Genomic DNA, 18,147 nt, shown 5'->3' on the forward strand with positions numbered 1-18,147 from the left:
GAGTATTGTTTTCTTTCTTTATACTTTCCAATTTCTTTGTAAGTTAGGCAATTTGGTGGTCTCCTAGATCATAACTATGATCTTTCTTAACAAATTTCTTTCCCAAATTCATAGCAACACATAGTACACTATTAGGTTGGCTTGAATTATAAAAATTCTGGGCAATTACTCTAACAAAGAATACAATCTTTGCATCTTCAGTCATTGAGATTTTCATTCCTCTATTGTTCCATTTAGCTAGTGTGTTGGCTTCAATTGCATCCCTTCTTTGATAGAGAATGGTCTTAACTCTATGTGTAATATGGTAGCCTATAATACAATACACAATCTAATTTGATATCTTCACTAGTCTATTCTCCAACCATAATTTGATGTTGTCAATTATTCTCAAAAGAACCTTAATCAATTATATCTTGAAATTCTTTGGGAAATTTAGGGCATGATTGAACCCTCTCTTGGAAAAAATTTAATTCTCTTCCTTCGATTGTTCATTCTCGCATAACTTATAATATGTAGCTCTCATCTCAAAATCTCGTAGTTCACCTATCTTACATATATAACATGATCTCACATCATGAATCATGATAACTCTAAGTGCAATAGATGACAAGGATCCCTAAGAATCACCCTTTATCAAAATTTTAGGATAGGTTTTAAATTTAGGTGAGGGGCATGCATCATTCCTAACTAATTTTGTGTTACAAACTATAATTCTACCATCTTTGTAGATGTTGATGTGCTTGAAACTATTCTATCAATGTATGTGTTGAATACAAACTTATGTATAGCTTGGCCATTGCAATCTACTCATAAGTCACTTCAAATACTAATGCAATGCCTTTAGATTCATTAAATAATTTCTCAAACTACTTTGCATTCACTCAGGCCCTTCTTTTATTGAAATCTCAAATATTGTGTGATTAAAACAACTCATAGAATTCACTATGTACTGTGGAAATTCAAATGTAGGGCCTCATTAATGATATGTACATATAGCACGTGAGTTGCAATTTTCTTAGCTATCTCTATAAAATTTTATAAGCGTACTTCCAAACTTTCATTTACTTGGTCAATGCCACAACTTAGCCATAACTAACATTTTTGATTTGATCTCTTAAGGACTCTAGAAATAACAGTCGCTCATCACTAGATTTTCAACTTGGTACCAAAATACATCACCAAATTCAAATCTCATACCTATCCTTATAAAATCTACTAACATTATTATTTGGACCTTTATCCATGAAATCTTAGGAACTTGTGTATGATCTAGCAATTTTAAATTTAGTTCCATTTATACCTCTTTCACTTACTTTGAGGTGGGGGGATCACCTAATCAAGTGGAACAGGTAATCACAACTTCACCATTTGAACTTTTTCCTTCTTCAATTTTTTTTCTCCAAGTTTGATTCATCTAGATTCTCACTTCTTCAGTATTGGCCTTTGATTTACCATTCTTCCATTCATTATTTGATATTGGTGCTCAATTCACATGGTCTCTTTTCAAATGATTGACCTTTTGAAAATTGAAATATACTTGTTCAAAGTTCCTCCAATTTTGTGGTCTTCTTCTAACATTGATTCTTGCTCAATTTTATGAAGTGTGTCCATACTTTCTACAAAATTGACAATTGACCCAAGTATTGTAACCCACTTTATGTTATTACCTTGCCTAGGTGTTTTACCTTGACCTTTAGGTATCTAATTGTTCTTTTTTTTTAAATGTACAATTTTGTTCCTTATGAGAATACTTCTAACATGTGTAACAATAGCCTTAAAATTTCAATGTAGGTTGTATCTTACTGTCCTTTGGTCTGCACTCATGTGCTTGGTGTCCATGCTTTTTACAATTAAAATAATTGCTAGTTAATTTAGGTTTAGGATTTGACTTACCATTTTTGTGCTTGCATATTTTTTGTATGACTTGGTTTTCCAAAATTCTAGGGTGCAAGATTCTTGTTCTTAACATTCCTTTTTTTCCATGCTTTGATGATTCTCCTTGCTCGGTAGATGATATGAACTTGGTATAACCTAGTGTAGTAGTGTCATGACATCTTCTTGTTCTTTTAGTTGTTCATAAAATTGTCTCATAGACTCTCCAAATCTATTCATTCTTTCCAAGATTTCTTTCTCAACTCTCAATTCAATTTTCAATTGATTGTTCTCAAATCTCAAATTGGCAATCTCTTCCACCTTCCTAGAAATCTAATGATTAGCACTCAATAACTAATTGACTATGTCAAATTGATTGTGGTTCAACCTTTGTACCTCATTTATTCTTTCATCAAGACTTGTATCCATCTTCCTTTTATCTTCCTCATCCATTACCTTATCTTCTTCAACCTTTTTCTTTTGTTTAGTCACTTCACATAGCCTCACTAACCATATTTTATGTTCTCTTTTTATTTCTCTTACTTCTTCATTCATAACATTGTTTTTTATTAAGAAAAATAGGTTTTACAGGGACCTAAAACCCAAAAGTTTTACATCATAAAATTTAAGACATTAAAGTCCAGAAAAACACAAAATAGCAACCAATAGCCAAAAAGAAACAAAAGGCCAAAGGCTAGGATGCAAAAGCCAACCGCCAGATCAACAAGGAAAACCAAAACTAATGGTTCTCCTTATCTAGATCCTATAGAGTTTCTGCAGCTTCATTATCCTTCTGGTTTTCTGCTTCTTCCTGGTTAATATTCTGGGCTTCCTCCTGGTCCAAATGATCCACCTGGTCCCTGCTAGCATTCAGATCAGCCTCTTCCTTACCAATGTTTTGGCTAGTTAGCTTCCCTGTGTTCCCCCCAATGCCAACACTCATAAGAGTATCCCCCAAGTTGACAATGTTCTTGTTCAAAGTGTGTAGAGTATCCACAATTTGACTAGTTAGAATCTGGATGATGTTTTCTAACCTCTGGACTTTCTATTCAACTAGGGAAAATCTATCCTCCTGATCATTTCTAGAGTCCTGGCTGCTGCAGTGCTTTTAGCTTTCGTGCTAGTCATTCATCCTTTTGGAGTTCTCCTAGACTCTATAGGGGCTCTGGCTGCTATCCTGGATAAACTTTTTCTTAAGAGACTTGATTTCCTAAAATAACCATTTGATAGATCAAAAGTTATCTATCAAGCTATTCTTTGTGTTGTTTAAAAGGTTGAAGACAAATTCCCATGTGTTATCAGAAAAGATTAGAAGAGCGGGGTTGATGAGCTCATCATAATGGGTTTTTCCATCGAGGTCCTCCATCACCTGGATGTTTGTTGGCTCTCTAAAAATTCCCAACCCAGCAGTATCCATGTTAAAATTCCTCCAAGCCCTCCTCCTATCCTTTCTTATCACCTCCCCACTTTTTTCCACAGTCTTCTCCTCAAGCAGGCAAGAGGGTGAGACAAGACCAGGGGTCTCGGAGGTCAAGGTGATGGGGTCTTCCCGAAGCAGGGCTTGGTTCACTTTTTTTTTTCTGGTGTTATCCAGGGGAGCACCGAGTGTATCGAGGGTTTCCTCCCTATCTCTCTACCACCCCTTTTCCTCACCCTTGCCAGTGTCCTTCCCCTTTGCCTTGTCCTCATCCTTAGACTCAGTCTCAGTCTCCTCTTCTTCTTCACTATCTTCTTTCTCCTCCTAGGGCTCAAGCTTGGGAAGAATGAGGGGCAGACCTCTAGGGCTCTTTCTGCTGGGAAAGTGGGGGTTGTGGGCAGCAGAGATGATTTTGGTGGAATAATCCCCATCCTTAAATTTAACAACTTGAACATCCTCAGAGTCTAAACCGGCAGTGTCCTCTGAAGAATTACCCGAGTCATTGAGGTATTTTCCCCTAGTATGAGCTTTCAGAAACTCATAAACCAAGAGGAGAAGGCCTTCATGGAGGGCAGGATTAGTGATGGGTTTTCTCTTGAAACCCTCAATATTCTTAGACATGGAGGTGAAAAGAAAGAAAGAAAGAAAGAAAGAAAGGAAAGAAAATTTTAATAGCATGCCTAAAGTGGTTAAGCAGCACAAAATGGTGCATTCTTATCCTATCAAACCTGGAGTCTAGAGTGATATACTCAATGAGAATCTTAAGAACATACCTCCATAATTTTTTGATGGATTCCATCTCATATTAAGTGTCTATCTTGATAATTTTGTTCCTCTCAACATCATCCTTGACAAATTCACTAACAACATTGGTCGACATCTTTTTATCCCTGAAGAAGTTTATGCCAAGCTGAGGGATTTTCGTCACCTTTGCAATCAAGCCCTCAGTGATTTGGTGGGTGACACCATCAATTTTGACTTTCCCATTATTCCATGTTTCCATCATCCCCTTGGTAACCCCAGCTTCGAAGCCATGAATATTCTCCATGAATCTAGTTATACCCACTTTTTTGAGCTTGTGCCAAACCTTCTCCTTCCCCTTCCACTTCTCCATTTCCCCCCAAGGCTCTCTTTTGATCCTTTCCCCTACCATGGTAGACTTTATCTCTATAAACCATATTTCTCTAGCAAAAATGTTGAGCTCAATTTTCCTTGAGATGCTGAAAACAAAAAAATAATTACAATTTTTGGTGGTTATGTTCATGCCAGCCCTAAAATCATGCCATCTATACGCATGATTATGACTTGAAAAGGGATTGCATTACTTCTAATTACACCCCTTTTGATGTGCAATTTGGTGTATCTTTCCATAATTTAAAAGGGGTAATATTAGTACCCTAGATTTGATCCTGTCAGAGTAATTCAATTGTCCCTACTGGGATTTCATCTCTGTTGATCCATGTCATCACCGAGTTTCTGGTAACGGCATCATTGGCAAACAAGTCAGCAACCGAGTTGGCTGCTAGGTATGTGTGGCTGATGAAAGTCCTTTTGAACTTTCCCAAGTCAGATCTAAGGTCCTTAATGATGTTAGCAATTGTCCAAGAGGGTGGGGCATGTCCTCTGATATAATTGATAATGTTTAGGGAGTCACCCTCAAGCCATAGGCTCTCGATCCTAGAAGCTAGGGCTAGCTTAACAATCTGTCTAGCTGCTCTAGCTTTAGCAAAGTGATTGGTCTGGTGACCAAGAGGGAAAGAAATAGCCGTAATTCCTCCTCTCAAACAATTTCTAATGATGCCACCACTACCAGCCAGTCTGAGATTCCCCTTAGTTGCCCCATCAAAGTTGGCTTTGTGCCAATCCTTAGGGGGGAAGGACCATCTTGCTTCCTATCTTCTCTTGTCCCTGTCTTTCTTCCTAGCTTTACTGTTCCCTCCTTCCTTGATGTTTCCTCCCTTTGTAATGGCAAAGTTTTCCATAGTTAGACCTTCAATTTTCTCTACAATTATGAACTCGGGAGCCTCTCTATCTCTGAAGATTTGGTTGTTGCGCTCTTTCTAGATTCCCTACCAAAAGTGTGGGAGAATCTAGGAGCTAAAGAGCTGAGTATCCAAAATAGAGTGGTGGCTTCTCCACTGGCAGAAAAAGTCTTGGATGTTGGCAGGAGGCACTAGCTAAAACCAAGATCCCTGGTCAGAAGATACCACACCTTAGAGGAATAGGGGCAAAGGATGAAAAGGTGATTTACCGATTCTAAGTTAAGCTTGCAAAGGGTGCACCTATTGGGGATGAATTGGCCTTTCTTGTCTAAATTGTCTAGGGTAACAATTTTTTCTTGTAGTAGCAATCAAAAAAAGTTATTAATTTTGGGAGTGAGGTCAGAAATCTAGGCATTGGCCCACAAAGGATTCTCCATTTTGGCCCATAAGGAGAAGTAGCCAGAGGCAATAGAGAAAATCCCATTCGAGGCATCACCCCAAATAATAGAGTCCCTGTTGTTGTTTATGGGGGTGGCATTCAGCAAAATCATTAGAGGGATAAGGTCTGGGGATAGCTTAGAGAGGTCCTGCCAACCTTGACCAGTTCTATAATCACTGACTTGCATACCATAACTTTCAATGCACTGTTCTACCCATCTTTCATAAATGGGGTGGTTGATAAGAGGTCCCTGACTAGTCTAGTTGTCCTACCAGAATAAGATATTATCCCCTTTTCCAACTTTCCATTTGGCCTTTGACTTGGCTAGGGGTCTAGCCTTTGAGATCCCATTCTAGATATAGGACCCCTAAGGAATCTCGGTCTCTTTTATCAGGAAGTTAAAGGATTGTCTTCTCAAATATTTCTCAGTCAAGATATCCCTCCAAACACCTATTCTTTGAAAGATACGCCATAACTGTTTGGCCAAAAGGGCATTGTTGAGGTGTTTAATCTTTTGGATGCCTAGACCTCCATAGAATTTTGGGAGATAGATGAGGTCCCAGGCAACAAGGTGATATGTCTTATGGTCATCAGCCCCTAACTAGAGGAAGTCCCTCTAAATCTTCTCCATTCTATATGCATGTTTGGTAGGGATTCCAAAGAGGTTTACAGCATAAGTGGGGAGGTTTTGGAGTATGGATTTCACCAAGGTACACTTGCCAGCTTGGCTAAGGGTGGCCCCTTTCCATCCAGCAAGTTTCTTATTGAATATATTAATGATGCTATTCCAGAAGGAGTCTGGGGGTCTGGAGCCCAAGGGCAGTGCAAGATAGTTGGCTGGTAGGGATCCAATGCAGCTTCCCAAAATTTGAGAAATTTTCCTCTGTCTCTCCTAAGGGGTTTTGATGAAGAAAATTGAGCTCTTCTCCCAATTGATATCTTGGCCTGAACCCTTGGTGTGGGTGTTCAGAATGCCCTTGAAAGCTCTAGCTTCATGGATAGTAGCTTCTCCCCCCAAGATGGTGTCATCCATGAATTACTGGTGAGAGAAAGCTGAGGGGCCCAAAGAGGGCTTGAGACCCTATAGACTCATGTCCTGACATTTCCTCTAGATGATTCTTCCTAGGCATTTGACCAAAATGATAAAGAGAACAGGGGAGATGGGGTCACCTTGCCTCAGTCCTATCGAAGGGAAGAAGAAATAAGAGGGGGAGCCATTAAACAAAATAGATAAAGACTAGCTTAAATACAAAATCAATTTCAATTTATTAATTCTAAATAACCTTTCCCAACTTATAAGCCTCCATCTCGAAGATCTTTTAATCTCAAGTGGTTAGACTCCTAACTATAGAACTAAGCTCCAACTCTGATTGTTGGAATCTAATAGGGAAAGTAAGGTGTTCAAAGGAGAGGGGTCAATTAGGATCTTCAAAACTTTTTATACTTCAAACATAAACCATGTTCATATATAATTTACCACACACATCTCTACCTTAACATTGATCTTTTCTATGCAACACCATATATTGACATATACTATCACATCTAAAATCTAATAAAATGAATAAAAAATATAAGAAATAAATCAACACATAACAAAAGGATGTTGGAATTCTTTAGAATAACTGAGAAGTAGGGTAAATTAGTTATTTGAGATCCAGATGTACAAATAAAAATTATCAGCACTTAACAAATTCATATCCATATGTCCTTATCATGCATACATCCAATAATTCCATAACTTAGTAGGTCATTGTCCTAGGCCATAATAAATTTCCATAAATGTAAACATTAAGCACCACAAACTCAATCACTCATTTTGACACAACAATTTTATGTGGAAACCCAATATAGGAAAAATCACTTGTAACAAGCTACCAATTTTAAATCTTCTAAAGTGATGCCATGTTAAAGGCCAACTCTATTAAAGGTTACAATGCACACTATTAAATGTGACCTGGTTGAAGGATTCAATCACCATGTCAAGAGTGAGCCTTGTTAGAAGAATTTAGAACATTCCATTAGAATGTCACCTGATTAAAGGATTTATAAATGATTGTTAGGTCAACCTTAATCCAAAGGATTTATCTAGACTGATACAGTTGTTAGAAAGTAACAACAAGCCTTGATTTAATAATAAATCACAACTCACTTGTAGATTGTAGATCTCTGGTCCAATCTTCCATTCTTCTTCAAATTCATAGTCTTTGTCTCTAATAGCTTGTTCACCCTTCAAGCATTCATCCTTTTAAGCCTTCTTGCTTTGTATACCAATTGTATACTCTTCCACTTGGCCATCACATGAATCAATACCCCAGAGCCCTTGTCTTCCTTAGGTTCTTGCACATGACAATAGTTACTTCTAGTCTTGTATCTCGTTAGAAAGATAATTTAGGTCTTTTGTAGCTCAATCACAATCTTCTATTTTAGGGATAGGTAAGATTCAATAAATCTACCCAATTTTCCATTTTAGTCCCTCTAGAAGATTCTTTTACAATGCTCCTTAGATTCACCTCAAAATGGTTTACCTTTAATTATGTGTCTGTAACTCATCATACTTATCTTCCACATGTTTCACATAGTTCAAAAAATCAACATAGTTAGCTTAGATTTGTCAAATATTTAGTTTAACTCTTTTTGTTATCACTCAACATCTATACTATTCACTCAACAATAATAGTCTTCTGATTCTCAGCCAACACAAGGTTAATCAGCATCAACTATGTCTTCTTCACTTGGTTACCACTATTTTTTCCTAACACTCAACACTTGCTAGATTTTAATGATGATTGATACCTATTGAATTCTCATGGTCATGAACTAAGTTTTCTCAACTTACATTGTTTGCTCAGCTAGGCTTGGCAAACACTTTTTATGCTAACACTTCTTCTTGGCTTAACTTAAGTAACCATTCACTTTATCTTTATTTATATCAACAATATATCATATCTTCCATGTCTTACTTCATCTTAGTACTCCTTTTATATACCAAATAACTCAACCTTTCTCTAGGTGTACTCTTGTTATCATATATTTTCAAATCCTCTTCATAAATCAAAGAAATGATAAAATTTAAACCAAAAAGCAATTATCTCACCAGTAAGTAGTAAGTTTGACATCATTTTTTTTTTAAATTATTGTTCCTTGATATTTCTACACTTCAAAAAATCTCTTTTCAAAATTCTCCCTCTTTAGCATTGATGGCAAAACAATACCAACAATAATACCAAAAATAAAATTAATTTCAAACTCTCCCTCTATCACTATCTATCCTTCCTCTATACAGGGTAATGTAAGATTTTCCAATCTCCTTGAATCTATCTTCTCCCTATCACTTCTATTAACATCAATGTATCTCTCTCCTTCACCGAGTTATCTCTTCCTTATTCTATGTATCACTCACTCTTAATATGATCAATATACATCTATCTCCTAAGAGTATCTCTATTGTGTATCTCTCATGTATCTCTCCCTCTTTGACAATAATTCCAAAGACTTTTCATCTCAACATGTAGTTATTATCAATTCAAGTTCTCCCTCTGTCACCCTTCTTGTGACTTTAAGTTTTTGTTTTGTCTCCTTCATTATTTTAGGAAGATCCTATAGTACAATCCACCACATCAAATTTTAAAATATGACATTCAACTTAGTTGATGTAGGGCACTACTTGTGCTTCTAAAGTAGCTTTGGATAGGGGTATTGTTGACAATTGGATAATAGTGATATGCAATTTTTGTTAGTAATTTTAACACATGATGTACATGTTGACAAGAAACCTCAAAAATAAAGATATCTAATTTTTGGCTATCAAAAAATTGTCTAAGTATAGAATTTGGTTTATAGCAGTTTATTGTTTTGTTTATAACATGTTGCAGATGTCATATTATGTCAAGTGAAGTTACATGGAGATAGTATACATGTTGGTGATGATGTGTATAACCTCAAAAGTTTCTATGGACTGTATGGAATAGAGTTAATCATGTTTTGATAAAGCAAGATGGCAAAATTGAAGGAAAGAAATGTTTTGATTGTAAAAAAATGACTTGTCCAATTAGGGCCGATATCTTAGATGTTTACTCTAACTTGGAAAAGTGAATTGTGGTCTTAGCTAACCCAAAAGTATTTTACATAAAGGAAATGTATTTATGCAAATGACTTATTGTGGTAAGAAGGGGGAAATCTTGGTTTGTTAGCGATATCTTGTAAGATTGCAAAGTGAGTGAACTTTTGTGAAAGCAATATATGTGAAGTTTTATCTGGTGATTTGAGATCGAGCTGAAGATTAGAGATCAGACTAGGAAGGAAAATAATAGTAAATTACTTGTTTGAGTAGTGAGCTCTTCTTATAGTTGAAATTGCATGTTTGGGTAGTGAGTTCTTATTGCATACATTATACTACAACTCCTAACAGAGTTGGAATCTCCTAACAAGAATTCAAAGTCTCCTAATAGGGACTAGTTACACTAAATTCACACATTGACTCCTAATAGGGTCCATCCTCTAATAAGGAACATATATATCAGTATATTATCTAGTGGGTATCATCCCCACTAAAATTTTATGTTGGCCAGGGTTTTCCTAGTTAACAAAATATGGTGTCATGGGTTATCTTTGTGTATTGTTACTATTATTGTTCATCATTATTTTATTGCTTTGTTATGCATAGTTTAAAATAAGTAATAATATCTAGTTGGCGACTAAAGTTTGTAGATTATTGATCCCCCCCCCCCCCAAGTAATCCCTATTTCTAACAATTGGTACCAGAGTCTAGTTACTTTGAAGAATCTTAACAAATTAAGTAAGATCCCTATGCATATGGAACAGTCGATGAAGAACCTTGTAGAAGCTCTTGAACAAATTGATCTCCTTACTAAAGAAAGAGATAAGCTAAAGGATAGATATGAAGACTCCAAAGTATACACTGGTAAGTTAAAAGAAAAGATTGAACATCTAAAATCAAAGCCTGAATCTACTAAATCTAGAACTACTGATGATGGCTATTCAAAGTTGAAGATAGAGTACAAGATCTTGAAGCATGAATTGAAGATGATAAATTTGAAGTGACTTTGAGAAATGATCCTAGAAAAGTTGAATCTGATTTGAAGACTAAAAATGTAGATTTGAGAGCAATTATAGCAAAGAAAACATCTAGGTTTGAAGCATTGAAAGAAGATCATGAAGAACTCCATAAGTACAATACTATTGTGAAAGGTGAATTGACACAATGTAAACAACATCTTGAGAAACTTTACTCTAGTAGAGAAAAACTTGATGATTCTATGTCTATACAAAGACCTTCTTATGAAAAGACTTGGCTTGGTTACCTAATTAACATGTCTACAAAGAAACCTATGATTAGATCATATTCAAAAGAAAAAGAAAAATCCGATGATAAGATTGAATCTAGTCAATCTTCTAAGAAACCAAAGAGTTGAGAAAATCAATGAAGTTGAAATCTTGGATGAACCAAAGAAAATGGAGACTCCCAAGACAACCAGGTATGAATTTAAAGGTAAGTGTTTTTACTTAATGAAATAGGTCATATGAAAATAGATTGTACTAATAAGTCATTTAATCATGTTAAGGACTTTTCTTGTCATAATTGTCATTGTACAGGTCATAATGCAATTTATTTTAGGAAACCTAGTATAATAATGATAGAAGAAATAGTAAAATGTCTATAAATACTAAACTTGTAGATAGAAGAAGATCTAGTGAAAGGACATCAAGAGAGAGAGAGAGAGAGAGAGAGAGAGAGAGAGATCTTATGATGATAGAAGACAGATCGTGTGCTACTGTAACAACTTAGGACACATTGCTCAAAATTTTCATGCACTTGATGATCAATAGAATCCTAGAAGTAGAGCACCTATATGTTAGTTATACAACAACTTCAAACACACACTAAAGTACTGTAGAATGGGTAGAAACTTTGAAGATAGAAGGAACAATGTAAGAAACTTTGGAAATAAAAGGAATAATAGATGGAACCATGAAAGGAACTCTAGATATAACATTGAAGTACAAAGAAAAATTGTGAGTGAACTTCAAGAAGAACTTAATGAAGAATTTGTGAAAGGAAAAAAATTTTGAAAAGAAAAGTTAGATGATGAGACAAGAAGATCGAAGTTAGTTATTGAGTTTGGTTCAATCAAGTTGAATTAAGCTTCTTCACAGCATCAAAATTTGAGAACTTTAGTCAAATACCAAATTAGAGGAAGTGAAGTTGGGAAAAGGTGTATTCAGTCCTGTTTAGATGGTACCTAAGCTTGCTTGTGATTTTGAGCTCATCTAAACAAGTTATGATGAAATTTAGAGTTACTAGTACTACAGTAAAAGTTGATTATGTAAGAAAAGAAGAAAAGTATATTTTTTCATAAAAATTCATGATGCAAAGTTTTAAGCATGTTTTTCATGATAGAAGGAGGCTATAGTAAACCTTGGGTGACATTTGAAGATTGGATAGACAAGTTTGGGTAGTTATTTGATTATAGAACACAAATAATAGCTTTTTAATATTTGTGAAGTATTCAATTAATGCATTTTTCAAGTTGCATGGATAATTGGAGTACATAATTAAATTTTACTTCATTGTGAACACTTTCAAAGTGAAGAGCATCCAGAAGTGATTTGTTAGAGAAATTTCATAGCAAACCTTATTTTTGGAAAGAGGTATTTTATCATTTTTCCACAAAATTTGTTTAGTTAAAGATATCATTGATAAAGATCATGGATAGGTTAGTTATTCACAGTGTTGAGAATGAGGATAGACCTAAGCTCAAGGTAGTTTCCATAAAACCTAGTGATGGAAATCCTAACTCTGCATTGTCTATTAATCCAAACAATGTAGTTTACCTTGAAGATGTAGAAAATTATTTGAATTTTTCAAGTTTCAGTCGATTGGCAACAAATATATAAATAAGGATATGGAACTAGTTTTTAACCACGACATGACTATGAAGCCCATATTTGATCACTTAAAGGAATTTGAACTATTTAAGTATCATTTCTACCATGAGCTAGATACAAATGAATGGACTCAAATCATATTGAGTAGGATAGATAATGGAAAATTGTGGATGCAAGACAATGTAGTAGACATTTATGCTAACCTAATTCATTAGGTAACTTGTCTTACCTAACAAGGTAGTGTACCCATAAATGAAAAGATGATTAAGAAGAAAGTAGAAAGTTACACTAAGGTAGTATACAATGGGAAAGCCATGGTAATTAGCTCCATCAAGTAGGATGATGTGAGATTTCTTAGTAGAATTATTGCTTATTCAATTTGTGCAAGTTCTAAGATAGACGAACTTTTAGCATGATTTATTTATGTAGCTTACAAGATATTTGTTGATAAAGAGAAAGTTAATTTGAGTGAAATAATGAGGATGAAACTCTTGGAAAACCTTGAAAAGATTAAGAGAACAAAGAATGGTGTATTTAGATTACAACCACTGATAAATCACATATTCTTTCATGTGCTGAAGAGATCTCCTTACTTATCAGTAATAGATATAATGAGTAGTGATAGATGCACCATGGAAAAGATTATAGAGGTATGTAGAAGGCACCCTGTAGATAAGGTATTGAATAGTGGTAATTTGATTATGAGAACATTCCAAAATTAGATGAAATAGAGATTTGAGATGTCACTTGCAATTGTGGATAGGTTGAAGGAGGACATATGTATTCTAGTTAATATAGACTATACATACATTCAAGTAGTAGAACCTCAGGAAACATTTTTTATTCCTTTGAGCTCTGAGTTGAGTCATCATGATGTTTCAGTTAGCTATATTGAATTATTGTTGAATTTAGACAAAGATAAAGCTGAGTATAGATTTGGCACGTATGATGAGATTACACAACATGCTCATCAAGCAACCTTGGAGAAAGAATCTCATAAGAAGGTTGAGTCAATCATGAAGAAGGCATTGTCTGATGTTAGAATGACATAAAGTGAATTTGAGGCCATGAGATAGACAATGAAACAAGGTGTATTGAACATCAACCCTTGTAATTTTTAGTTGCTAAGACAACTTTGGGATAGAGCATTCCTTATGTGGTAGTGTTTGATGTTCATCCCAGTTAACACAAGAGAAAATTAGAGAGATTGGTTGAAGCAGTGTCATCAAATACTAAGACAGTGAAATGGGTGGCTATAAGACCTAGCAATAAAGCATTGTTGACAATTGAATCTAGTGATGATGAAGAGGTTGAGGAATAGGAAACCAAGCAAACTGAAAAGGTGACTCCACCTAAAAGAGTAGTAGGAAGATATCAGCAACCATGATAGCCAAAGATTGAGAAGATAAACATAACAATTTCAAATGAGGAAAACTTTGTTTAGATTAACAAGTTTTATGATCTATACAATAATTTTGAGAAAGATCTAATTGATATATTTATTGTGATACATATCATTTCAAATTATCTAAGTATGAAGGATATTAAAGGAATAGTGAACTAGAAAGTCTACAAGAGACTCATAGAAAAGAAGACTCCCGCAAGAGAAGAAGACTTTGAACTTTGGAAGTATATGTTAAGGACAATTTGCAAGACTGATGATGAAGATGAGATTAAGAGAGTGTTGAATAACCTTGCACCATACCTAAGGAATAAGTTGAGGCCATTCTTATTTATGATTGGTGAGAAGGATAAGTTGAGAAAGAAGATTATAGCATCTATCAGCAAGATGTTGTCAAAGTCACAAGTAGCATCTCCTCAAGCTCCTAGAACCTCAAAAATGTCAGTCAGTTCTGACACTATGAAGATTGATCAAACCAATGTTACTCTCAATATTGATGACAATAATATATTTGGTGGTTCTAAACCAAATGTACCAAACACTAAAGATTTTGAAGAAAAGTTGAACCAAATTGAGGAAGAGAAGAGGCTAATAGAAGTTGAAAAGTAGAAGATAGAGGAAGCCAAGCAACAATTGCTTGAGGAACATAGAAAAAGAAAGGAAGATGAAGATAAGAGAAGGATTGCAAAAGAAGTAAAGAAAAAGAAAACAAAGGAGGAAGAAAGGAGAAGATTAGAAGAGAAGAAAGAAAGAGAGGAAAAGGAAAAGAAAGAAGAGGAAGAGAGGAAAGCTAAGGAAGTAGCAAAGAAATAGAAGGAGGATGAGATTAAACTATCTAGCTCATCTACTTTTCTCTCTCTTGCTAGTTTGGCTTCTAATGATGATCATCAGACTAATCTAATTTCATCTTTATCCAAACTTTTATAGAAGAATAAGATAGTTAAGAGTTTGTAGAGATCACTAATGGAAGTAACTGATAGATTGTATAGTACTTTGACAATATAGCATACTAAGTCAGATCTCAAATTGAGAGCATAGATAGTGCTAAAGTCTTTTGATGAAGTGTTTACTAATTTGCTAAATGTTGTAGAGGTGGAGGATCAAATTTAGCACCATTTTCCAAAACATCAAGAATGACTTAATCAATATTGATACATGCATAAAAGAACTTTAGAAATGTCAATAGAAAGGGAAAGCTTTGTATGTTAAGTGTACCTTATCATAAAAACTTGCTAAGAATCTGAACAGTCAGATAGAGGCAAAGATGAATGAGCTAGAAGCTTTATCCAGCTTAATCAAACATGCATCTAGCAAAGTTGATGATATTAATAGTCAAGTTGCCAATGTTCAAAGCATTATCAGAAAATTGGAACTTTGGAAAGAGTATATATTAAGGAGAACATCTAATTTTAGAGAATCCATTGCTATGAAGTTATCATTTGTTGAGAAGCAACTAGAAGAATGTGTCAAGGCCAAGGACACATATACAAACTTTTTGTATTCAGATATCAATGCAGTTGAGATTGCATCATATGCATTATGTGCAATTCTCACATTAGCAAAGTCTACCAAAGAGACATGGAACAAAGTTATGAATAACCTAAAGATTATCTTTGATGATTGTATGAAGATAATATCAACATAAGGGAAGACAACGGTTTTAGTATTTTTGACAGTTTTGGGTTAAATCATGAAATTTTAACCTTTGTCATTGATGTCAAAGGGGGCGAGATTCATGTGAAAATTGTATGCAAGTCATTGCTGGGAAAGATACAAAGAGGAGAGATACATGTGTAAGATGAAGCATATTGTAAGAAGGAGAATATATGTAAAGTTGTAATAGACATAATATTTATTTTGATAGTTAAGTTTTTGTCACTTAGCCAATTTTCCCTATTTTGTTGCCATCAATACCAAAGGGGGAGATTTTTTACATTTGGCTAATAGTGATATGTAATTTTTGTCATTAATGGCAAAACATAATGTACGGGTTGATAGGAAACCTCTAAAATAAAGATACTTAGTTTTTGGCTATCAGAAAATTGTCTAAGTATAAACTTCGGTTTATAGTAGTGTATTGTTTTGCTTATAACATGTTGCAAACATCAAATTATGTAAAGAAGAGTTACATATAGATAGTATACATTTTGGTGATGACATATATAACCTTGGAAGTTTGTACAGACTATACGGAATAGAGTTACTCATGTTTTGATGAAGTAGGACAGCAAAATTGAAGGAAGGAATTGTTTTGATTGCAAAATAATTATTGGTCCAATTAGGGCCAACAATCCTAGATGTTTACTCTAACTTGGAAAAGTGAATTGTGGTCTTAGCTAACCCAACAGTATTTTATCTAAAGGCATGGTATTTATGTAAAGGACTTCTTGTGATAAGGGGGCAATCTTGGTGTATTAGTGCTATCTTGTAAGATTGTGAAGTGAGCATGAATTTTGTGAAAGCGATATATGTGAATTTTTATCTGGTGATTAGAGATCGAGCTGAAGATCAGAGATCAAACTAGGAAATAAAATAATAGTAAATTAGTTTTTTGAGTAGTGTGCTCTTCTTGTAGTTGAAATTACATGTTTAGGCAGTGGGCTCTCCTTGCATACATTATACTACAACTCCTAACCAGGTTGGAATCTCCTAATAGGGATTCAAAGCCTCCTATCAAGGATTCGTTATACTAAATTTTCTTAATGACTCCTAACAAGGTCCATCCTCTAACAAGGAACATATATATCAGTATATTATCTAGTGTGTATCATCCTCGTCAGGGTTTTCCCTTGGCCAATGTTTCCTAGTTAACAAAATATGGTGTCATGAGTTATCTTTGTGTATTGTTACTATTACTATTATTCATTACTTTATTTCTTTGTTATGCATGGTTTAATTAAGTGATAATATCTAGTTGTCAACTAAATTTTGTAGATTACTTATTCACCTTGCTCTTAGTAATCCCTATTTCTAATAGGTATCACCCCCAGTTTACCTCTTAGATAATCATGTGCATCCTTAGGTAAATCCTTTGTGAGTATATCAGCTATCTATTCTTTTGTACTCACATATTCCATTCTCACTTCTTTATCTTGAACCAGCTCTATCAAGTAATGATTCTTGATTGCAATGTGCTTTGTCTTTGTATGCATCATAGGGTTCTTAGATATGTTTATAGCACTTGTATTGTCATTGTAGAGTATCACAAGTTTAGTAATTTCCTCTTTCATTCCTTTAAGAAATTGTTTAATCCATACCATATTTGTACAATTCACTACAATAATCACATATTTAGCTTCAGCAATAGATTGTGATATACAATTTTGTTTCTTTCTAGTCCATGAGACTAATCTATTTTGTAACAAAAATACTTCACCACTTGTATTTTTTCTATAATCAATATTTCAAGCCCAATCAACATCTATACAAGCTCTGAATTCAAACTTATCATTTATCTTTTAGTATAGACCATAGTTTTATGTTCCTTTTAGATATCTCATAATTATTTTGACAACCATTTATCAAATGATTCTCCTTAGGATTTGCAAAGAATGTTGCAATAATCCCAATAGCTAATGTAATTTCAGGTCTACTATGAACTACATATTGCAATTTTCCAATCATAGACCTATACAATGTTTGATTTACTTTAGAAGAATCATCATTCTTAGATAATTTATATTCTGTCACCATAGGAGTACTAATAAGTTTTGAATCCTCCATACCAAAAATTTTCAACATTTTCTTTACATACTTGGAATGAGTGATGTAAATACCATAGATCATCTAATACACTTGCAATCCAACAAAGAATTTTATCCCACCAAACATAGACATTTCAAACTCTTTCTTCATTTCATAGAAAATATCTTACACAATGCATTTGTCCTCCAAATATGGTATCATCAAAAAATATTTCAGCTAGTAAAATCCCTTTACCTATTTCTATCTTCAAGTATAGATTGTTGTTATCATCACACTTGTCAAAACTAATCTTCACAAGATAGTTGTAAAGCCTCTCATACCATGCTCTTGGAACTTGTTTGAAACCATATAAAGAATTGTGTAATTTGCATACCATATTCTTATCTTTTGGATCAAAAAATCCTTCTGGTTGTTCAATGTA

The 18,147-nt window shown here is 34.4% G+C and overlaps 1 protein-coding gene across 1 annotated transcript in view; it reads left to right on the forward strand.

The window, feature by feature from the left end:
- The first annotated feature begins 6,350 nt into the window (after positions 1-6,350).
- Positions 6,351-18,147, forward strand: part of LOC149559680 (pathogenesis-related 5 protein Cup a 3-like) — a 56,726-nt gene continuing 44,929 nt past the window's right edge. Inside the window, exon 1 of the mRNA XM_089827459.1 lies at positions 6,351-6,550. Within this exon, the coding sequence (XP_089683585.1) occupies positions 6,351-6,550 (200 nt within the window). The remainder of the gene's footprint in view (positions 6,551-18,147) is intronic.

Source organism: Cupressus sempervirens, chromosome 4 (assembly GCF_028749045.1).
Source record: "Cupressus sempervirens isolate cs-2001-9-10 chromosome 4, ASM2874904v1, whole genome shotgun sequence".
Taxonomy (NCBI): domain Eukaryota; kingdom Viridiplantae; phylum Streptophyta; class Pinopsida; order Cupressales; family Cupressaceae; genus Cupressus; species Cupressus sempervirens.